The sequence below is a fragment of the Culex quinquefasciatus genome, chromosome 2 (genome assembly GCF_015732765.1).
Source record: "Culex quinquefasciatus strain JHB chromosome 2, VPISU_Cqui_1.0_pri_paternal, whole genome shotgun sequence".
NCBI lineage: Eukaryota > Metazoa > Arthropoda > Insecta > Diptera > Culicidae > Culex > Culex quinquefasciatus.
This window is the reverse complement of record NC_051862.1, coordinates 128,974,795-128,999,358: the sequence shown is the minus strand read 5'-3', so window position 1 is coordinate 128,999,358 and position 24,564 is coordinate 128,974,795. Positions and strand designations below refer to the sequence as shown.

The following is a 24,564-nucleotide window of genomic DNA, read 5'->3' as shown; positions in this document are numbered from 1 at the left end:
GCGTCGCTTATCAGTTTCATGACTGTTGTCGGCCCAATAAAATCGTCGTTGCATTTTGCGCGGAGAAAGCTTACCTTGAGTTGGGTCGTTTGTGGGGATGTTTACCTGTGCTTAGTGAGTCGACCTGTTACTGTTGTAAAACAACGCTTGGTCTTCAAGTATGTGTCCCTGACTTCTTTTGGATAACGATATGATTGCTGGTTAGACGATAATGATAATATCATTGTTATCCAAAATTTGAAGTCGTCAATAAAGGGTACTATTGAAAAAAAAAAAACAATGTACGGAAAAAAATGCAAACGATTCAAACAATTTCAAGATTGCGATGGTAGGTTGAACATTGTAGTGAATAAACCATTCAAAAATTGAAGTTTACGACGCTTTTGATTTGACTTGATGCGTTAATTAGGCCACCATAAACCGTCATTCCACAACCAGGAACAAACACGTGCTAAATACTTCACGCAAACCCCCATTATAAACATTTATTACAAGGTCACCGCTGTTCTGAAGTCACCACTCCACACCGTCGACACTGCCGTCGTCGCTGCAATCTGGCCGACTCCCTGCCAAGTTCTTCCGAGAGCCGCTCTGGATCATCCAGCAGGTCAACGTTCAAAAACAGCTCCAACAGCGTGGCCGACTTGGTGGCAATGTCCCGCATCGTGTTCGGGCCGGGCAACAGCACCGGAGCGGCCACGTACGGACTGATGACGATGCGGATTTCGTTGGGCGTCAGATAGCCACGCAGGGTCAGCTGCTGCATCATCCGAAGGTACGCCGTCGCTAGTTGTAGTCTCATGCCGGACGAGGACTCGTGGTGTATCAGGTTGAGGACGTCCAGAGCGACCAACCGGCGAGGGATGCCGTCGTTGCGGGCTGTGAGATAAGGGGGGAGTTCGTTCGTCATCACGGGGTGGGATTTCCGCATACAACTCACCACTCAACAAACTGAGAGCTCGCTTTGGCAGGATGGTTATCTTGTACGTCCGGAAGAACCGGTGCATCGCAATGGCACACTCTCGGGGTGCGCTGGTATCAACGAGGTAGTCCATCAGCTCGGAGTCGCCGGATTTGATTTTGCGGTAGATTTGGTCAACTTGGTCCATCTGGCCGGTGGACAGGAATAGTCCGAAGAAGGAAACATCTAAGAGTTATGGAAAATTTCATGTAGACTTGAAACTGAATTGAAAAATAATTTCATTTACTTTCAGTAACGTACTCCAGACATTGCAAGAGGGCAGTTGCTTGACTTCGAGTGACTCTCCGATGACCGACGGTCTCAAGAACAGATTGTCTGAAAGTGGGATTAAGAGGGCCTAACATTAACCTTCAACAATTTCTATCTTGCCTGTTTGGACCATGTACTACTAGAAACAAGATTTTATTCAAAGAGCAGTACATGCTCACATGGAATTTTGAATGGTTCTGGTATATGACTCTCACGCCAAATATCAACTTATTTCATTCGTCCGTCATTCAACACATCTAATTATTTCAAGAAGTTTGAAGTGTTACTTGACCATTTTGTGTATTCCTAAGAAATTGCCTCATGGGAACCGGTATCTGGAAACATCCGGAGTGGCCATACTGGGGGCAGCTTGGGGATGACCGGAAGTTGTGTGACTCAAAAGTGGCCAGCGATCAAAATTACAGCTAGTTTTGCCTCCCTTAAAGGAAGGATTGGTCAGGCTGATGGATCACATTATACTAGATGGTGCATCTAACCTTCTTCACTTTGCAAACCGGAAGCATTCAAATCCAAAACATGTTGGGTTTTTACTGGTCAAGTGTTTACCGCGGGATTCAAAACAGTAACTCCTGGATTATAATTTAAGAATGCAATTCGTTTCAATTGATTGGTAGATCAGTGAGTAGTGAACATTTCAGCGATTAAAATAATGATTGAAACATTTGATTATATCCGTTACCCTCTTGACACCCAAGTTGTTTAGAATGAGATCACAGAACGTAAACTGGTTACTCCAAACAACGCAGCTTTGTTTACCACATTGACAGTGCTGCACCCATGTCCAGGGTCAAGGTAACATAACCCTTGGCTCGGTACTTCGTATCACCACGCTGCCGTCGTTGCAAACGACCACAGTTTTTGTCTGCGGGAATTCTGTTTGACAAACATCCCCTTACCGACATCACGTACGACCCTTCAGAATGCCATAAAATCCGTCGATTCGGGCGTGCCGCCCAACTGTCTGTCCGCAGCCGTCCGTCTAGAGAGTGTGAGAGTTTCGCGTCCGGATGTCCCAAAAGTGATGATCATCATGCGTGCACTCGTCGGAACGGTTCTGCTGATAGCGGTGATGCTGGTGTCGATCGTGCTGATCAACGCCAACACGAGACCAGTTAGAGGAGCTGGTAGTAGTAAGGAGGTTAAGGAGAAGAGTTCAACGGGAGCGGTTCACGGCCAGCACGAGTCACGAGTGGAGATTGAGGTGGTCGAATCGTTTGAGGATGCTGACGGTGGTGATGGTGAAGTTGGAGCGAGCGTCGTTGAAAAGGTGTCGGAAGAGGTGGTTCAGGAGGATAAGGAAGGTCGACTGATCAGTGCGATCAAGAAGAGTGGCAAGGAGGTGGCGTCTCCGCAGGCAGTGCTGGTGGAGATCGTTCGTGACGATGACAGTGATGAGGAGTTGGTGGAACTGGCGGAGGGAGTTGTGGAAGAAGTTCTGTTCACGGACGGGTTCACCGTAGACAGTCACGAGGATGCAACAGATGCTAGTCGAAACGAGACTGCTGGCACTGAGCAGACCGAGCAAAGTGTGGAAGACGACGTTGGGGAGATCGAAATTATAGAGGTTGATACTGAGGGTAAACCTGAGGAGACTCGCTTGGAGTCTAAGCCAGTGCAGGAGATCAAGACACGATCGAAGGAAGCTCGGGTTATTTCAACCACTGAGGCACAACCAGCAAGCGTTCCCATGGGGTACGAACCAAGCAGCTACATCATTATGGACGAGGAACCCTTGGTTGAGATTTCTAAAGATTCAGAAAGTGAAGATGAAGGTAAGTGAAGTGATCTTCAGAGTACTTCTGACCAATCTAACAGCTCTTCTTGCAGACCTTGACCCGACAGAGTCCGATGCCGGTACCAAAACCTTGGAGCGTAAGCAGCGACATGCCGATGGAACTCCAGAGACGATCATCCTGAACAAGGTTCCCATCATTCCCTACATCAAGGATGAGAAAAGACCAGTGGTAAGATAACGACGATCATCTGCGTACCAATTCCTCTAACCTAACAACTTCGACCAACAGTCTTCTCATCAGAGCAAACCTCTGAAAGGCTACCGGTTGACCAAACGTGACCTCACATCCCAACACGACCCCGACCATGGCCACATCCGGCACCACCACCACCACCATCATCACCAGCAGGGTCTCCAGAATCCCTCCGTGTACAACCCGTACAACTGGGAGAAGCAGAACATGAACGAGCTACGGTTCCCGCAGTGCGCCGCCTGCCAGAAAAAGTCTGTTCCGGTGTGCCGGACCTGTGGCCAGTGCGCCGAGTGTTGCCACAAGAGCGGGTGCACCTGCGGATGCTTGCATCCGTGAGCGGGGTTGAGCGCGAGGGGAAGTTGTAGATGTTAAGGTGTTTCGAAATTAAAAATAAAATGTGTGATAGAAAGTGTACTTGCTGTTTGCGTCCGGAGAGTTTCATTCGCTGGAACAGCTGGCGCCACCACCGTGATGACATTGACCATTGTTTATTGGAGTTTCACTGTACTAGATATTTAAATTTTGAAACATCGAATTTTGAAATGTTTTCTAAACAGGGTTAAACGATTACTTGGATTTAATTTGAAACTATTCTTCCAAAAAAAGATAATTTTAGTGCATTTCTAAAACACAATCCGACAGCGTTTCTTGTGAAACAGCGTTCCATTAGGGCACGTGGTGGGAGGAACTGTTATTGGCCGAGAAATGGAAATCTTGATGACTCCACTGGCAAGGAACGAGGAACTACTCGCCAGACTTGTATTGTGATTAAAGAGCAGTAGCACGAGAGCCAAAAGCGCAACTTTCACTGATGAGAATTGCATCACGATTGTCTAGATTAAGACTAAAACTAGTGATTAGATTGCGATGCTCTTTTATAGGCTGTAGACTAAGATTGGTTCTTTTTTCTTCAGAAATGCATCAATGTTGCGATTATTGTTTTTAATGAGGTTACAATCAAATTGAAAAAAATCAAATTACAGAAACTTATTTTGGAAATTTGGAATGAAGACTCTCAAGATTTTTTTTTTTCATTATACCGTGATAACTCGTGATGGCAAATCCGTTATGTTAACATATCAAAATTTGTGAAATTGTCTGCTCTACAACTTTGTAGAACATTGTTACACTGTAAAAAATAACTCTGCAACGAAACGAAACACGAAATTTTAAAATGAAAATATAGTTTTAAATAAAAAATGACCCTTCTCGGCTAATAAAGATTCAAAAAGTACATTAAATTTACCTTAAAATAACATGTTAATTGTTTTAAGTAGAGTAACGAAATATGGCAGAGTTTTTAAAACTGTCTTTGAATTTTTTTCGAAGAGAAAAGTTTTTGCGATCATGGCGAGCTCACCAGTTTGACTTGCTCTAGAAAAGTGATATGTTGTAGTTTCTTCATGAGTTTTCAATAAAAAAATCAATAATTTTTGTAAAATTTTGAAATGGGTGGAGGGCAGTTGCAATTGCCCTTATATTGCAAGAAAAAAATCATACAGTTTCTTGAGAAATCACTCTTAGAATAATTTGCAGTAGATACAATTTGCCAAAAGATGCAGGTTATGGTCATCCTCAAGTTGAAGAAAATAGTAAAAAAAACAAACAGTTGGATGTCCGTGGTTGTGAGCATGCTGGTTTTTCTTTCTAGTTAAATAAGAGAGCACAGGGGCATCGATTTATTGCAAGATTTTTTTAATGTTTCATCTGACTAATTCTCTAAGAAATCGGTCTTTTTTTTCTTCAATTTTTAATTTTTCTATTTTTTAATCCGACTGAAACTTTTTTGGTGCCTTCGGTATGCCCAAAGAAGCCATTTTGCATCATTAGTTTGTCCATATAATTTTCCATACAAATTTGGCAGCTGTCCATACAATAATGATGCATGGAAATTCAAAAATCTGTATCTTTTGAAGGAATTTTTCGATCGACTTGGTGTCTTTGGCAAAGTTGTAGGTATGGATATGGACTACACTGAAAAAAATGATACAGAGTAAAAAAAAAATTGGTGATTTTCTATTTAACTTTTTATCACTAAAACTTGGTTTGCAAAAAAAAAAACACTATTTTTAATTTTTTTTATTTTTTGATATGTTTTAGAGGCCATAAAATGCCAATTTTTCAGAAATTTCCAGGTTGTGCAAAAAATCATTGAGCGAGTTATGAATTTTTGAATCAATACTGATTTTTTTCAAAAAATCGAAATATTGGTCGCAAAAATTTTTCAACTTCATTTTTCGATGTACATAAAAACAAATTTGCAATCAAAAAGTACTTTGAAGAAATTTTGATAAAGTGCACCGTTTTCAAGTTAAATCCATATTTAGGTGACTTTTTAAAAAAAAAGTCACAATTTTTCATTTTTTAAAGTTAGTGCACATGTTTGCACACTTTGAAAAAAAATATTTTTGAAAAGCTGAGAAAATTCTTTATATTTTACTTCTTCAGACTTCGTTGATACGACCTTTGGTTGCTGAGATATTGCAATGCAATGGTTTAAAAACAGGAAAATTGATGTTTTCTAAGTCTCAACCAAACAACCCATCTTTTTTCAATTTCGATATCTCAGCAACTAATGGTCCGATTTTCAATGTTTAAATATGAAACATTTGTGAAATTTTCCGATCTTTTCGAAAACAATATTTTCAAAATTTTCAAATCAAGACTAACATTTTAAAAGGGCGTGATATTGAATGTTTGGCCCTTTTGAAATGTTTGTCTTGATTTGAAAATTTTGAAAATATTGTTTTCGAAAAGATCGGAAAATTTCACAAATGTTTCTTATTTTAACATTGAAAATCGGACCATTAGTTGCTGAGATATCGAAATTGAAAAATGGTGGGTTGTTTGGATGAGACTTAGAAAATATCAATTTTCCTGTTTTTAAACCTTTGCATTGCAGGATCTCAGCAACTAAAGGTCGTATCAACAAAGTCCTAAGAATCAAAATATAGAGAATTTTCTCAGTTTAAAAAAAAAATATTTTTTCTATAAGTGTGCAAACATGTGCACTAATTTTAAAAAATGAAAAACTGCGACTATTTTCAAAAAAGTCACCAAAAAATGGATTTAATTTGAAAACGGTGCACTTTATCAAAATTTCTCTAAAGTACTTTTTGCAATTCCGTCGTGAAACTATTTACTTTTTCTGTCATTCTTGAACGACGAAATAGCCTACTTTTCTGAACCAAAAATAACAGAATCGAATAGCAACACTTTTCAAAATAAATGCTGAAAAGTTCTACTTTTCAGCACTCAAATGGGTGCTGAAAAGTTGAACTTTTCAACCCTTGTTTCGAAAAGTTGAACTTTTCAACATTTTTTTGAATTAAACGATTTATTGACAAAATACATGAAAATTTGGCATAAAATTTCACTCAGTGTGTGTTTTTTGGAATTGCAAAAAATGTTGTATGGAACTCGTTGCAAAACTTGATTTTTTCAGCACTCTTCGTATTTATCCAACTCGGTGAACCTCGTTGGTTAGATGTACGACTCGTGCTGAAAAATCCTTTTTTTTGCAACTTGTTGCATAAACTACTATTTTGATTGCAAATTTGATTTTACATCGAAAAATGAAGTTGAATTTTTTTTCAATATTTCGATTTTTTGAAAAATCAGTATTGATTCAAAAATTCATAACTCACTCAATGATTTTTTGCACAACCTGGAAATTTCTGAAAAGTTGACATTTTATGTCTTCTAAAACATATCAAAAAATAAAAAATATAAAAAATAGCGTTTTTTTGCAAATCAAGTTTTGGTGATAAAAAGTTAAATAAAAATCACCAATTTTTTTTTTACTGTGTATCATTTTTTTCCAGTGTAGTCCGTATCCATACCTACAACTTTGCCGAAGACACCAAATCGATCAAAAAATTCCTTCAAAAGATACAGATTTTTTTATTTTCATACATCATTTTTGTAGCAGCTGCCAAATTTGTATGGAAAATTATATGGACAATATATACATTTTTTCCAGGAGTTCTACAAGAGCTCTTCAAGATAGCTACAGCATAGCAGTTTGGACCGTGGTAGGATAAATTTCTCTTCAAAACTTCTTGAGGAGTTTGGAAGAGTACTTGAAGAGAGTTTTATCCTACCACGAGAGTTTTATCCACCACTGCTATGCTGTAGCTATCTTGAAGAGTTCTTGTAGAACTCCTGGAAAAAAAAATGTTACTTGGGAAACTAATGATGCAAAATGGCTTCTTTGGGCATACCGAAGACACCAAAAAAGTTTCAGCCGGATTAAAAATTACAAAGAAAAACGAATGACCGAAATCCTAGAGAACTGCTCATCTATGTTATGATATCAAAAAGTACACACAAATAATGGTTAGAAGAATTTATCAAAAATAATTGTTAAAAGTATTGTACTGTCAGTTTCCATTGAATTTTCCAGAAAAAAATATGAAGGGCAATTTTGCATCATTACTGAACAAATATTTTGAAAGATTTATAGTTAAATCAATCAATGATGAGATACACCCTTGAAAGAAAAATAGGGGAAATTCTCGTATGTTTGGCAGATTACGCGCTCTATATTAACTACATCTAATTTGCTGATTTTTACTATTTAAAAAACTTTTTTTGTATTGAGATCCTTTTGCTATTGAGCTATCTATCACTTAATTTCTATTGAAAGCGCTGAATCGAAAAGTACAGTCATGCCCCGGTTTTGCTGCGTATTAGTCCTGTATTTTGAAAATGCGAAATGTATGAAAAAAGCTTAGTCAATTTTGAGTATTTTTTTTCGAAAATACGTTGTTTTGTAAAAAAAATTCAGTATTTCAAAAAAAATATGTGTGACATTCGAAATGTATGACAAAAAACAAGATCATTCCAATTACAAATATTTTAAGGTTTTTTTTAGAGTAAAAAATTGCATTTTAAAAATCCAGGAAAAATACGTATAACGTAATCACAATGGATTGCTGCCATCATCCCGATTCCAAAACACTACAATTTTTTGATGTTAGTATGATTTTTCATTCGGTTTTAGCCAATGTCTCCCAAAACCAACCAAAATCCCATAAGCTCTGTGCTTCAGGTATCCACGCATCGGTTTTGCATCCCCTCGGTACTAAACCGTGGCATAACTTTTTGAAATGAGGATAGACTAGTTCTACAGCTCGATGAACCTTGTAACTGTACGAATCGTGCAGAAAAATAATCTTTTTGATTTGATTGCATAAACTACTATAGTGATTCCGCAATTTATGACGAGTGTTTATATTTAATCAGCAGCATTCTAAAATGTTTTTTTTGGCAAGTCAACATGCTCAAAGAAAGCTTAGCGAGAATATTAGTTCAATTCAGAACAACGTTCAAAAGGTTTTGATTTCATTCAATCACAGAACAAAATGCCAAATTTGAGCTGCTGGAAGCTAGTCTTCAATGTTTTTCGCTGGTGAAGCAACGAAACTATTGGCACTACGCCCCCCGGGGCATGGCCTTCCTCTAACGTGGGATTTCTGCTCCAGCGCCTCTGACGAGACAGGAGAAACCGGGACCGACGTTTTACTTCACCATCCGATAGAAGCTCAGTGGATAAGGTGGGAATCGAACCCGCGTCTCATAGCATCATCGGAATCGGCAGCCGAAGCCGCTACCCCTGCGCCACGAGACCCACAATGGTGAAGCATTTGAACTCATTAATAAACCTAAATGTTTGTAAAGTATTGAATTTCAGATAACTCAACCACATAAACAGCAATGAAAAAAACACTTCAATTTACACACGCCGCAATTTTTATTGATTTCCTCATTTCGGCAAAAAATAAATTAAAACAAAAGTGTAGTTGTTGGTTGGTCTTCCCTCCTCCATCATCGGCCTCACCACCCTTTGCCCTCATGCCGACGGCGGGGCCTGTGTCGTCGCATGCCCCTCCTCGTGACCGTGCGTGGTCGGCGTCGGAGGCTGAACGGTCGAGCTCGGTTCTTCATCGCCGGATGACTCCTTGTTCCCGGCTGCGGCGGCCACGTCGTCTTCGATCACAACCCGGTAGTTCTGGTCCCGGTCGGCTGGAACCGTCGGCAATCGCCGGGGGGCCATCGTGGTGGACGAGGTCGAGGACGTTGTGGGGGGTTGCGTTGAGGGGAAGGCCGAGATGTGGGGCGCCGGATGGGGCGTTTCGTTGGTCGGTTCTTTGACGGGGTGTGAGAAGGAGGGGGGAGATCGGAGCGGGAAGCCGGACGGTTCCGAGGGGGCTTTGTAGGTGGGTTGGTAGGGTGAGGCGTACGTGGAGGACGGCTTGGCGGTGGTTTTCGGCTGGAAGAAGCTGGACACGTGTTTGCTGGGCTGGAAGGGCTGTTTGGTCATTAGTTCGTGGGGCGGGGGTTGGTTGAAGCTGTATCCAGCGGGGGCGATCGGAAGTTGGTGCGAGGGTGGAGGAACTTCATGAGTGGGTTGGTAGGAGAAGCCGGAGTTTGGAGATGGTGGAGGTGGTAGTGGTGATTCCAGTGGGTTGTAACCGTGGGGTTGGGGTTGGTCCGGTAGATATTGAGGCTCAACCGGGAAGGGTGCTGGTTCGGGAGATCCAACGACGTCACTCTGGTGGTAGTAGGAAGGCTGCTGGTAGGTTTGAAGGTGTGCACCGTATCCACACGGTACTTGGGTGACTTTTGGTGTGCATCCGATTACGATTCTGTTGCCGCAGGAGGGTTTGGGTTGAAGTTCCTGGAAGATAAAGCGAGTAAATTAATCTATTGAAAACAAATTATTCTGGGTATTTGTTCTGTGCTTATTACGAGTGGTTTATTTATATTAATCATGTGACGGTTCCGAGAAATACATTTAAGTGTGGAGATTCATGCAACAATAATTCGTTGAATGAGCTTCAATCATCAAAAGGCAGTTCCCATGATTGATGTTTTTGCATGCTTTGAGCTGATTTTCTCGGTAACGGTAAATGAATGTTGATTTGTCTGAACTTGTGATTTTCTCTAGGCCAAGCGAATGCTACCAAAATCGACAAGTGAAACTTAACGTGCATAGTACATTGGTTACAAGGTATCTGTTATCGAAAAAACAAAACAACTGTTACTGTGGATTCAGAAAACAAGTAAAGATTAAGATAAAGAAACCATCTATCTAGCCCAAAAATCAGTCAAACTTATTTCAGACTTTTAATGAAATTTGATTGGAGAACAACACACTGATGTAGTCAAAGTTTCCTTGTTGTATATTAAGTTTGTACAGATTCAGGGGCTCATTTGAGTTCTAAAGAACAGTGGTACAAATCAACCTTGAAGTAAGGGATTCTAGTTAAAATTCAAAAGTAGTTAATTATTTAACTTTAAAATTGCAGCAGCTAAATTGTTTTTATGACATTTTTTTAAATTGTAAATGTTGTTTAGCTTACACGGAAAAAGTCGATTCCCGAAATCGTGTATAAATTCCCTCGTGGTTCTTAAATTCATGAACACAATTCACGATTTTGAGAATTGTTTTTTTATTCTGTGTAGCAAATACCAATGTACACATTAAAAATCAAGCAAGTAACTGTAGAATAATTCACTTTACATAAATATACTCAAAATATATTGCTTCATTAAACTTTACAAAAATATACTCAACATATCTTGCTTGAATACACTATGAAGATTTTTAAGAATTGTTTTACATCATTATTTAAGAGCGAGTCCACGAGCAAAGCAACGTCAAAAATTTTAAAAAGGCTATAACTTTGGCAAAATTCAATTTAATTTCAAAATTTAAAATGCATCTTAAAGGGCTTAATAAATGCAACAAAATGCAGGGAGAAGCATCCCACTTGGTAAAATCTAAAGGGAGTTATTGGAATTTTAGTGAAAAAATAGCATAATTTTCAAACAAAAATAAAAAAGTGTTTCATCCAGATATCAACTCGTCGCCCTGCAGCTTGTAGGGGACATCTGGGACTACCACCTGTGACTGAGAACGCTTTAGGTAAGGCAGTTTAACATATTTAAAAGACACTTTTACTTTTAGTGATTTTTTTGTTTGTAGATTTTTGCTCGAAGGACCTTGATTTTCCGGTGATAATTTCATCATATTCGTGTTTCTGTGACAATTTCACAAAAGAAATAAGCATAAAAATGGTTATTTTCATCAATTTTAACCATACCTCTTTGTATGGGACGTCATTTGGACCTCACCAATCTGCCTGAAATTTTCAGAGATTGTTTGTACATATAAAACCAAAATATAAGCACTCTAGGTCAACGGCAAGTGGGACAAATCGGGACACAAAGTTTGAAGGTTCAAAAACGTCAAAATTTTTAAAAAGGTTATAACTTTGGCTACCGGAACCAAAACTATTTTCTGCTATTGTGGAATTGTCTCAGAAACACGAATATGATGAAATCATCACCGGAAAATTTGATCAAAGGGATCCCCCGAGCATCCCCTTTGCCTTACCCAAAGCGTTCTCAGTCTCAGGTGGTAGTCCCAGACGTCCCCTACAAGCTGCAGGTCGAAACGAGTTGATATCTGGATGGAACACTTTTTTATTTGAGTTTGAAAATTATGCTAATTTTTCACTAAAAAACCAATAACTAACTTTAGATTTAACCAATTGGGATGCTTCTCCCTGCATTTTGTTGCATTTTTTAAGCCCTTTCAGATACATTTTTAATTTTGAAATTAAATTGAATTTTGAAATTAAATTGAATTTTAGCCTTTTTAAACATTTTGACGTTTTCGAACCTTCAAATTTTGTGTCCCGAAATCTGTAGAAAGAAACTCTCCGAAAGAATGAGAAGTGACGCCTGAATAAATTAAAATTTCTTGGTTTGGTTGCTGAATATGATTTATATAAATTGTGAGGAAAATCCAGAAGAGTTCTTGCAAATGAGAAAAGCAACTTTTGATTTGATTGAAAATTAGAGTGATTTTGAAAATCTAACTTCCTAGAAATATTTCTGGGTTTTTTTTTGTGTACTAGAAAGTTCTTGAGCTTGCCTATGAAAGCAACTTTGTCAAAAACACTAAAATTTCATCTCACAATCTACGCCTTCTACGATCAAGTTATAGAAAGCATCGGAAAAATCTTTTTAAAATCTTTAATCTCAGTTTTTTAACCTACACCCAAAACTGGGCAGCGCTAGTCCGAGAGAATAATGGCGTCGAGACGAGACAATAGTGGTACCATTTACGGACACAGAGAACACAGCTTGAGATGGGTAAAATAATTATTCTCTCGAGGAGAATTTACAAAAAAAAAAATCATCCGTCAAAACAAAAAACAAAAGTGGCGACTAGGGGAATTGAACCATAGACCTTTGACATACTAACCCAATGACTTAACTGCCTCGGCCACCACAACTTAGTGTCTAAGTTGTTGGAGATTTATTGTATCAATTAACGATTGAACACATTTGTTGTGGTGGTGTGAGTTGGTAGAATTATTCTCTCAATTTTGGCGGTGAGCCCACAATAAATTTTGAGGGAACGATTCTCTCGACTCGGAATTTTGGGTGTAGCAATTCAAGGTTTAATTTAAGTGAAAAGTGATGTTTGGGCACTTTTAGAGCCCCATAAAAAATGTTTTAACAAGTAAATTTGGACTCGAGGTTCAAAAGTTACAGCAATTTATAGATAAAATAGATGTAAATTTCTTAACTTAAATTTCTTGAAAAAGTGCATGCCAAATCTTATGCACCAGGTTGCATTTAAAAAAGGAGATCTAGCACTTCAAACGCTAAAAAAATCTCAGGGGTGTTTTGTTCAAACTCGAATGTTTTAATTTGGTTTCCATTTCAAGGTAAAATGAATGCGACCAATCCAAGGATATTAGATAATTGACCAATTTTATGTTTTTTCGTGTAAATTCACCGGCTGAATCTGAATCTTCCCTGAGAATTGTCTTTTGGTCATATTTTTGGTTCTGTGTATAATTTTTTTTTTTAACTTTGCCCTCAAATGTCCATCTTTTAAGGATTTTTTATTTTTCTGTTTTTATGAGGTCTCTCTCATTTTAAGAATTTTAAATCACATTTATTATGTTTAGTTTATGTTTGTTTCAGGTATTCACTGATAAACACAAAATAAAGAAAATGTTTAGAACAACGCCTTGTCCTTAAACAAAAATGCAAAAAAGCAAATATAACATGATGAATGCTTATAAAGTACTAAATATTTTAGCAAAATAAGAACAAGAAAACAAGCAAAACAAAGTTCTCTGTACAAAAATAACTAAAAATGTTCGCCAGAACAATACAATTTTAAATGGTCATTTGGACAGAAACTATTAGTAGATAAGAAGACTCATTCTTTTTATATTTAAATGATTTCATCTATCGTCATAATTATTTAATTTTGTTTTGTAGCTTGTTAAACAAATTCACATGAAATTTACGTTAAATTTCCAACAAACAAATTTCAAAATGTGAAAAATGTTGTCAAAATAATCAAATAACCTCAAATATTTCTGCCAGTAAAAAATAAACTTTATTTGACACAAAATTTTCAGAGATATGTTACTTGAACTTAGAAAATTAACTCACGTGATAGAACGGCACAAGGGGCGCTTGTGCCGTGTAGTGTTGCGAAGGTGGTGGTGGTGGTGCCGGAGGTCCTTGATATCCCTCTTCGTACAACACCTGCGCCGATCGGTGATCCTTCTTGCGGTTTCCGTACACTGGAGCTGGTACCGGTTTCGGCTGTCGATACTGTTGTCCACTTCCAAAGCTGAATCCTTTCCAGGGTTTTTGCTGTGGCTTTCCGTACGCCGTATACTTTGCACTGTTTCTGTTGTTGGAATATTTGGACTTCACTTTTGGCTTCGTTGCACTTTGATCGACCGGTTTCCACTTGTTGGCAGCTTTGGAATATCCATAATTTGGTTCATAGTAACTTGTACGAAGGCTTCGTTTCCTTTCGGTAACATCACTGTCCTCGTAAATGTCCTCGTGGCTACTGACGAACGGCGAACCGTAACTGTCCGTCAACGATTCTTCACTGTAACGATCCCCGCGAGGTTGCCAAAACTCGACGATCCGTGCCTCACTCGCGATCAGCAAAAAACTGACAATCACCGATATCACCTTCATGATCACTACTAATCTTTAAACTGCTAAACGTGCTTTCTTATATAACCAATTTACATAGCTCACACCTTTGAATGTTTTGAACAGTCAAAAATCTTCTCAAAACTTGGTCCAACAATTTCACCGGAAAACCACTCCCACAAATTTGGGTCACCAGGTTCTCACAACACAAAAATTATGAACTGATCACGTGAATCGAGTTCAAAAACGCGGCGACGCTCATCAACACCCGGTCTTGACTGGGCACTCCGAATCGATTGAATGACCACTCGACCAGTTCCTCAGCAGGGCCCATCGACGGACGGTGGACACATTTTGCCAATAGTGCAAGTTTTGTTTTACCGCACCGTTGCCATACCGCTACCGTTTGGCGAGTCCGTGGATCGAGTTCCAAGATTTTAGGCAGTGGGTTGGTTTGCGTGGGAACACAACTCCCCACTCGAAGCGGTAGTTGTGTTTCGGGGCCATGGGAATCAATCTGCCAGGGGGACCGGAAGTGAGATATCAACAGTTGGTTTCGGAGCAGGTCTCTTACAACTTTGTTTTGAAGGCGTGGAATGCTGCACTCATTGGTTGCATTTAGTCTTGCATTTCATAACTGTTGCACTTTGAAGAGTTGTGTGGAAAATGGGTTTATGACCTAGTTTTCTTTCAATACTTTCGTGTGAACATTTCTTAGCAGGACAGGACGTTGTTAAAGCAACTCATCATCCCAAAAATGTTTTTAATGGAAAAATCTGCTTTGAAACGACTTGAACTTAGTCGACTGAAGCGTATTTTACAAAATATTTTTTTATATTTTTCTCAAACAGTGCACGCACTTGTGGATCTCAAAAATGTCAATATCTAAATTTGGTGCTTACATCACTTAGTCGTATAGCGACAGTTAAGGTGAATGTTGGAGAATGTAGAATGAATGTACAAAAAATAATAATCACAACACTGTCCATTAAGATGACAATAAAAAAATCGACATCAAGATACCCCTTGATTCAATTCCTTAGGCAAAAAAGTACTTTGAGTGAAATCGGTTGAGGTTTATTTATTTATACTTAAAGAATCGAATCAGGAGGTATCTTGAGGTTGTTTTTTTATGTTTTTCATTTTTGCATTTAAGTTTACATAAAATTCATAATTATCAAGATACATTCACCTTTACTGTTGCTATATAACTATGTGACGTAAGCGCCAAATTGAGATAATGCAATTTTTAAGTATCTCTTGACATTTTCAAAAAAAAACAATTTTGCTTGTCACCATACACAGCAAATTATGGATTGCCATTTCAATACAATAAATAAATAAATAAATAAATAACTGAATGTGATTCAGTAATTATCACTTTTGCTAAAATTTGGCTATGAACAAAAACATTGCTGAAAAATCAGTAACTGCATACCTGCATAGAATAGAGATATCTATCTCTATTCTATGATCAAAGTGTCAAATCTCAGTTTACAGGTTTTACGCCGACTCGATTTGGAGGTTAGAAGGAGTTTACATGCACAGAAAAAAAAATGATGGTAATATTCATCAGGAAATGGTGACAGATTTTGTGGCAAAATAAATGATAAATTTCACCCCAGAAAATGATGAATTTTCATCAGTTTTTGATGAATATTCCTCAGGTTCACATTTTTACACATATTTTATGTAATATTACACAAATAAAGAGGTAATATTCAACCTACCAAATTTTCAACATTCCAAAATTCAACTTTTTTTTCTGTGTGGACTTAGCACAGTCGATTTTGTTCGGGAAAATTCGTCGACAATCGACGAAGACCATGTAAACAGTGCACACGAGCTGTCAAATGACGTCACGGCGTAAAACCTAATTTAGCTAAATCTGAATTACTGAATCGTTTACTAAAATTTCAGTTGATGAAAATTGCTGAATTTTAGCTAAAAAAAACTTTGGTGTGTACTGTTCATCAATTATGCCTTTGCTGAAAAAAAAAAGCTCCGACGTAATCTTTTTTTTTATCATTTTGTGTTATTGTTTAGTGTACGCATTAATAGTGGAAATTATTGCTTTCTTTTTCCAAAATGTTTGCATCATGGACTCGATTTTGAAATAATTCTTTTTGAAACAGTCCAATTTTGATGTTCATGGTCTTCATGGTCTTGGTTCAGGGGTCGAATACTACAGATTTATTTTGAAGAATGTTTCAGGGGTCAATTCGAAATTAATCTACATAGTTCTCTGAGTCTCGAAGATGGAATTTGGTGAATTTTGTTACATGTTTAAAATTATTAAGTCAAAATCAAAGACAAAAGTTGTTTCCTGAGCAGGGAGAAAAGATTCTTAAAAAATGGGCCTTCCAGTGTTGAAGAGTTATTTTTAAACATTGGTTGCCTTTGAAGGATGCATGTGTTAAAAGAACAACATCATATTCATTTCGCGGTGCTGTGGAAACGCATACTGTGCATTTCAAGCTTCGTCAGTTTTTGGAAGAATGTGATGCATCAAAATGCACGGGTGCACCACTCGTTTGCAAAATATTTATTCATCGAATAGCTGGCCCACATAGGTCAGCAAAAAGTCACCAAAAGCTTTTCGTGTTTAAATTTAAACATTTTAGCTGAAGACACGTTCTGAGTCTAAACTGTTATGAAACCCAATAGTGCGTGCAAAATAAACATTTTTTTTTCGGTGGCAACTGGACAACATGATTTCATTTTTTCTTCTAAACACGATGAATCAGACAGGAACCACGTAGAGTTGTGCAATCCAGGACTGATGTTGAATTCAAACAGTTTAACATCAGTATATAAGCCGGAATCCTAGTTCCAAGAAGGCATCAGTTTGAGGTCATCAAAGTTTGCTTCAACAATGAGAGCTTTCATCTTGGTATCGTTGGCCGTTACGGTCGGAGTGGCAATGGCCCGACCGGAACCTTACGGACACGGTGGTGGCGGCGTGGTCCAACCGGGACCGGCTGTGGAGTACACCTACCCGGCGGTTCCTCCGGCGGCCAAGTGTGGTCACAACCTGTTGATCAGCTGTAATCCGCACCATACGGTGATTCCTTGCAGTCATGGTCATGCTGGAGGAGGCCACGGAGCAGGAGGAGCATATCATCAGGAGGTGCCGGCCGCGTCGGGACATGACGATCAGTACCGACACAAGAAGTGGCACAAGAAGAAGCATCACAAGCATCACCATGGTCACCATGGTCATCATTATGGTCATCACCGAGATGCCAGCGAAATGGGCGAACAGATGGCGATGGATGAGGAGATGCCAATGGCGATGATGCAATAGGTTGTTAAAGCTATGATAGTTATGCAATTGTAACATATTCTTGTACAAAATAAAATTGTTTTACCACAAGACTTTTTGATATTTTTTTGATTACGCCATTTTACCGGTTGAAAAGTTTTACATAAGCGTCCCTTTGACACCAAATTTCCAAATCATTACCATTTCAGACTGCATTTTTCGAATGATCAAAAATGAAAGGGTTCGTGCCGCCTCCATCTCACGAGATATCGAATAATGGATCACGGATTCATGATCATCGAACAAAACTACCCTTTAGAACAGTGTTTCACACAAATCGAAGAGGGATTGGGCAACTTTGTCCGATTTCGTGGGTGTTGGCAGAGAAAACCACATCAAGGATTGCAAATTGAAAGTTTTTGTTTAAATATTTTTTGATAGTGCTTGGACAGGTAATGATTTCATATTGAAAAATTACAGAAATAAAAAAAAAACATTTAATTTTATAATAAAATATTTTGTTGTTAATTTTTGAAAAATACGATGCAGTAAAGACGTTTAAGTGTGACTTATCTAACAAATATAAATTTCAAACAAAATTCACATGTTTTGAAAACAAATTATCGGCTTCGAGATCAATTTTAAGTGGCAAAAAATAAACCATTAAGTTCGAAAGGAATTTGTGATATTATTGTTTTATTTGAAAGCCAAATTAAATTGTGAATGAGATTATATTGAACACATCGATTACATATTATAACTAATTCAAGAACTTTCAAATAAAATTCAATCACATTTCCTCATCCTCCATCGACATATCCTCCAGTTCCGATCCCTCACGTCGCCGGTGGCCACGATGCTTGCCACGTTTGCTCTTCAGCTTGTAGAACTTCTTCATCCACTTGTTGCGACCACCCATTGCGCGACTCTTTTCCGAGTTCACTCCGTACTCGTCGTCTTCGTAGTCTCCGTCTTCGCCATCTCCGTACTGAGGACCTACTCCGTATCCTGGCGGAGGTGGTGGTGGTGGCTGGTAGTAGCCGGGTCCATCGTAGGATTCCTGGTGGGCACCCTGACCGTGACCTCCTTCGCAGGGGACGCTCTCGTAGTGCTCGTTACAGCTTACCAGCAGATTCTGGGGGCAGGCGCCTACCGGAGGTTTGATCGGATACGTGTACTCCACGGCCGGACCCGGCTGAACCAAATCCCCATAATTTGGGTATTTCACTGAATACGCCGTGACTTCAGCGATCGCTGCAATTGCCAACGTGGCCACTAGCTCGATTGCAAGGGTCTTCATTTTGCCTTTCAGATTGGGTGACTGACCCGGACCTGTCCGCCGTCGCAAACTCAACCGTGGCTGGTCATTGGAAACTGATTCGTTTTATACGATCACCACAGCCGCGGTAACATGAGGTGACTTGAGTATTTCCTGCTGACCATTGCAAGACTTCGCGGTACGGCGAGCTACCCAAAACACCTCGCGGTCTGTAGCAGGTGTGGCAGCGATGACCCAGATCGGGGACGTCGCTGCCACTTCTCGCAGCAGGTGTTGTAGCTTGTTTTCGTGGTACTGAAGATTGACAGGTTCAATTTGGTTTTGATATACAACTTATAACGCAATTTTCAATTAGCATTAAAAAAATCCTTAAATGACAAAAATTACATCATCAGCACACTCGAAAATGCAAGCTTTTTTTCAGTCAGCATGTGGCAAAATTTACCCACTAAAAACCCCACGTAAATGTATGCAAAGACACGTACCAAGTGCCATCAGGTGCTAGCAAATGGCTTTTCCGGAGGAAGCGCAAAAGAATTGGACGAGATTTTTCCTCTTCATTAGGTGTCCCCAGGGCTGAGGATGCACCATCAACCAGCTTGCTGTCACCATCATCAAACACAAACATCCTGGGAAAAGCTTTCAACTATACTGCTGAGCAGCAGGCAATGCATACTAATCAAGGACGATTCTTTTTTTGCTAAGAACACAAGTGAGGAAATGTGAACTGAAGATGAATAGTTTCATTTATTTTAATTTACAGCTACATTACAACTTAAAAACTATTCATTTGTGATGCTTCTCGATGCCTTTTCGCTGGATAATGACTGAAATCATGAGGTTTCATCGCCACCTTTTCGTCCTTAAATTCAATTGCAGTCCCTTGCAGTCCAGAACCTACGTCGAAGCATCCACAGATCTTATTACTTGCTAGGTGATGAATTTTGCACGGAATTCCCTGATCATGGTACTGGCAATCGATCAACAGATTGTGGCCGCAAATACTGGCCGGAGCCAATGCAGGGTAGGTGAACTCCAAGGTGGGACCGGGTTGAACAAAATCGGCGAAATCCTCAAGATGACGACGTTTTGTTGCTGGGTGAGATTCGGTCGTTCCAAGAACGATAACAACCATAGCGAGAAGATCGACAGCGTTCATGACTTGTAACTTGATTAACTTAAGAAATGAGTTGAACCGTAGCCAGTCTGCTTTTATTATATAGGTTAACTCGAGCACTGCAGTTGTAGAGTCATAGAAGTTAGAGGTCATTAAACCTTCACATTGACGTACTAGGAAAGGTTTCAGTGTCAAGAACTTGGCAAAACATTCCCTGAAGCCAGTGTTACTATAGCGGTTAGCTTAGCTTGGTTTGAAACTAAAAACTAAAACTAAAAACTAAAAACTAAAAACTAAAAACTAAAAACTAAAAACTAAAAACTAAAAACTAAAAACTAAAAACTAAAAACTAAAAACTAAAAACTAAAAACTAAAAACTAAAAACTAAAAACTAAAAACTAAAAACTAAAAACTAAAAACTAAAAACTAAAAACTAAAAACTAAAAACTAAAAACTAAAAACTAAAACTAAAAACTAAAAACTAAAAACTAAAAACTAAAAACTAAAAACTAAAACTAAAAACTAAAAACTAAAACTAAAAACTAAAAACTAAAAACTAAAAACTAAAAACTAAAACTAAAAACTAAAACTAAAAACTAAAACTAAAAACTAAAAACTAAAAACTAAAAACTAAAAACTAAAAACTAAAAACTAAAAACTAAAAACTAAAAACTAAAAACTAAAACTAAAAACTAAAACTAAAAACTAAAAACTAAAAACTAAAAACTAAAAACTAAAAACTAAAAACTAAAAACTAAAACTAAAAACTAAAACTAAAAACTAAAACTAAAAACTAAAAACTAAAAACTAAAAACTAAAACTAAAAACTAAAAACTAAAAACTAAAAACTAAAAACTAAAACTAAAAACTAAAAACTAAAACTAAAAACTAAAAACTAAAAACTAAAAACTAAAAACTAAAACTAAAAACTAAAAACTAAAACTAAAACTAAAAACTAAAACTAAAAACTAAAAACTAAAAACTAAAACTAAAACTAAAAACTAAAACTAAAAACTAAAACTAAAAACTAAAAACTAAAAACTAAAACTAAAAACTAAAAACTAAAAACTAAAAACTAAAACTAAAAACTAAAAACTAAAAACTAAAAACTAAAAACTAAAAACTAAAAACTAAAACTAAAAACTAAAAACTAAAAACTAAAAACTAAAAACTAAAAACTAAAAACTAAAACTAAAAACTAAAAACTAAAAACTAAAAACTAAAAACTAAAAACTAAAACTAAAACTAAAAACTAAAAACTAAAACTAAAACTAAAAACTAAAAACTAAAAACTAAAAACTAAAAACTAAAAACTAAAAACTAAAAACTAAAACTAAAACTAAAAACTAAAAACTAAAAACTAAAAACTAAAAACTAAAACTAAAAACTAAAACTAAAAACTAAAAACTAAAAACTAAAAACTAAAACTAAAAACTAAAAACTAAAAACTAAAAACTAAAAACTAAAAACTAAAAACTAAAAACTAAAAACTAAAAACTAAAAACTAAAAACTAAAAACTAAAAACTAAAAACTAAAAACTAAAAACTAAAAACTAAAAACTAAAAACTAAAAACTAAAAACTAAAAACTAAAAACTAAAAACTAAAAACTAAAAACTAAAAACTAAAAACTAAAAACTAAAGCATAAGCATAAGCATAAGCATAAGCATAGGTGCCCACCCGCAGTTGCTACTCCGTTATTGACCAGGACCTCCAGAAGTTACATCCACGAGCCGTGGAAGATGAGTGGGTGCTATCTTTCCTCGCTTCGCAACTTCTCAAAGGCCCCTATCATGCTGATCAATACCGGCGCCGGCCACGACCAGTGGTAGAGTCACGGGGAAGTGGATGGGAATGTTAGTCCGATACTTGAGTGATAGAGACCGCCCAATCGACTGCTTCTCCGACAAAGTATCACATGAGTTTTGAGGGGTTAGTAGATGGGTATGAGGTCAGGATTCACGAGTGGCAGTGATGTGACCATGAGCATTTTGTTTATCGGTTGAAATTTTTAAATCTTAGGCAGCCGACTGCGGAAAGATAAATTAGTGATGATTTAGAAAGTTTTTAATCGAACGCGTGCCAACCGAGCATAAGTGCTATGGGCTGGACTTATCAGTATATTTTTACTGTTACTACAATTTAGATAACGCGAGCAAATTTCAAAATAGTAAATAAAAGACGCTTTACTTTTCATGAGATCGATAGTTTTATGAGTTAATACTAAAACTGCCAGATGGGATGAATAATTACGATAAACGATTATCAATAAAAAGAAAATAGGACACCACGTAATCGATTGTAATGAAATTAGAACAACTAAACCGGCGACGTGCCTTCCAATCAACGAAGATAAAAGAAGGACTTATGAAAAATAAAATATCAAATAAAAGGGCTCCGAAAAACACGTTGCAGAATAACCGCGAGGTTCCGCTGCTTACAATCGAGTCAAAAAAAATCAAAAACGCGCGTTAGTGGTCTATCCTAAATGTCAGCGTGCCTTTCGGTAAACGATTCTATAGAAATGAGTTTTTCACCGTGAGAATTAAACACATTATTCGGATTGTAACAATCTACTAGTACAGTTGACAAACTAACGAAACGATAGCAAAATGATCAAGAACGCGTATACTAAGTTATTAAATAATGACCCTATAACGGTTATTTTCAATAAGATATGATTTGGATTTATCGACCGATTTTGTAAATTTTACGCGGTTTAAAAAAATTTATTGGACTAGACATGAACAAGAAAAAAGAACAAATAAACTCATACACACTCTCATACACACATTAACCAATTTACATTTATAGGCCTGAACATTGTAGCGATTTTTAAATTAGACTGAAAATTATTTTTGGAAGGCATCAATATAATGGAAACAGTCTGTACTGCAAAAATAAATAAATAAATAAAAAAATAAAAAAAAGAATAGCAAAGTACCCTAAATTGTGTAGAATTTCAAGCAATAGTAGAGTATCTATAGTTCCTGATAATTGTCTGTCACACACACACATACACACACACACACACAGGGGGCGCGCGCGCTTGAAATGTCATCAAGGAACGAGCTCACCCGGGTCTTGAAGACTGGAAACTGCTCGCCGTTCTACATCCGCCGCCGCAGCATCGAAATCGGGTGCAACCCGACCACACCGCCCGACAACTGCAACGCCGCACAGATCCGTTTGTCATTGGCCACACTGCTCCGACCTGCTGGAAGCTGCTCCTCTCACATGGTGCCTCAAAGCACCAATCATCTGCTAAACCTCAGAGAACTTTCACATTTATTGTGACTATCAAAAACTAAAAACTAAAAACTAAAAACTAAAAACTAAAAACTAAAAACTAAAAACTAAAAACTAAAAACTAAAAACTAAAAACTAAAAACTAAAAACTAAAAACTAAAAACTAAAAACTAAAAACTAAAAATTAAAAACGAAAAACTAAAAACAGTTTTAAACATGTAATAAAGACATGTTTTTCAATGATTTGCATCCTAATATGGTGTTAAAAGGACTTCTATGTCAAATTGGACGCCCGAATCATCGAAAAAATAGTTTTTGCAATCCCGTCGTGAAACTACTCACTTTTCCTGTCATTCTTGAACGACGAAATAGCCAACTTTTCTGTACCAAAAATAACAGAATCGAATAGCAACACTTTTCAAAATAAATGCTGAAAAGTTCTTCTTTTCAGCACTCAACTGGGTGCTGAAAAGTTGAACTTTTCAGCACTTGTTTCGAAAAGTAACACTTTTCAAAAAAAATTGATTTAAACGATTTATTGACAAAATACATGAAAATTTGACATAAAATTTCACTCAGTGTGTGTTTTTTGGAATTGCAAAAAATGTTGTATGGAACTCGTTGCAAAACTTGATTTTTTCAGCACTCTTCGTATTTATCCAACTCGGTGAACCTCGTTAGATAAATGTACGACTCGTGCTGAAAAAATCCTCTTTTGTAACTTGTTGCATAAACTACTATTTCGAATCTACATTGACCCAGATGGGTCATTTTTTCATTTAGAACATAATTTTCCATTTTTAAATTTCGTGTTTTTTCTAACTTTGCAGGGTTATTTTTTAGAGTGTAACAATGTTCTACAAAGTTGTAGAGCAGACAATTACAAAAATTTTGATATATAGACATAAGGGGTTTGCTTATAAACATCACGAGTTATCGCGATTTTACGAAAAAAAGTTTTGAAAAAGTTGGTCGTCATCGATCATGGCCGTTCATGGTCACCCGCGACAGACACGGACGACGAAACAAAGAGAAACGCAAAAAGTAACTTTTTCAAAACTTGTTTTCAATGGGTCAATGTTTTTCTTTAAAACTTGATATAAAACGTAAAAATATACAACCGGTCTATACAATCAATCAAAGCTTTCATACGAAGGTAATAGCAAATCATTAAGTTCAATTATCGATTTTCCATGATTTGTTGAACATTGACCGATTTGTAAACTGTTCCGAATATGAGGGATGACTGTACGACAAGTTAGCGCGGCAGCGACGATTTTGACGTTCGTGTCTCTCGCGGGAACGGTTTTGAGCGACGCAACCAACTTTATAAAAAACTAGTTCGTAAATTCTGTAATGTCAAAAATCTGGTTTCCATTTCCTAAAACCATGATCTGCACAAAATCAATACCAAATTTA

At 37.3% G+C, this 24,564-nt stretch overlaps 4 protein-coding genes across 4 annotated transcripts; 2 read left to right on the top strand and 2 right to left on the bottom strand.

The window, feature by feature from the left end:
• Window positions 1–384: 384 nt before the first annotated feature.
• Window positions 385–4,063, bottom strand: LOC6031390. Its single transcript, XM_001842148.2, has 4 exons — window positions 3,660–4,063; window positions 1,209–1,297; window positions 941–1,147; window positions 385–879 (listed from the first exon to the last, which is right to left on the bottom strand). Exons 1-4 carry the CDS (start codon window positions 3,716–3,718, stop codon window positions 497–499), a joined length of 738 nt encoding a protein of 245 aa, XP_001842200.2. The 5' UTR covers window positions 3,719–4,063; the 3' UTR covers window positions 385–496.
• On the top strand, window positions 2,061–3,636 carry LOC6031389. The gene is made up of 3 exons (XM_001842147.2): window positions 2,061–3,024; window positions 3,080–3,216; window positions 3,277–3,636. The coding sequence occupies exons 1-3, from the start codon at window positions 2,274–2,276 to the stop codon at window positions 3,574–3,576; spliced, it is 1,188 nt and encodes a 395-aa protein (XP_001842199.2). The 5' UTR covers window positions 2,061–2,273; the 3' UTR covers window positions 3,577–3,636.
• Window positions 4,064–9,018: 4,955 nt separating the features above from the next.
• LOC119767206 (proline-rich extensin-like protein EPR1) lies at window positions 9,019–14,547 on the bottom strand. Its single transcript, XM_038255252.1, has 2 exons — window positions 13,732–14,547; window positions 9,019–9,922 (listed from the first exon to the last, which is right to left on the bottom strand). Exons 1-2 carry the CDS (start codon window positions 14,275–14,277, stop codon window positions 9,095–9,097), a joined length of 1,374 nt encoding a protein of 457 aa, XP_038111180.1. The 5' UTR covers window positions 14,278–14,547; the 3' UTR covers window positions 9,019–9,094.
• A 2,563-nt stretch (window positions 14,548–17,110) lies between these two features.
• Window positions 17,111–17,542, top strand: LOC119766317 (vitelline membrane protein 15a-1-like). Its single transcript, XM_038250793.1, has one exon. It carries the CDS (start codon window positions 17,111–17,113, stop codon window positions 17,540–17,542), a length of 432 nt encoding a protein of 143 aa, XP_038106721.1.
• The last annotated feature ends 7,022 nt before the right edge of the window (window positions 17,543–24,564 follow it).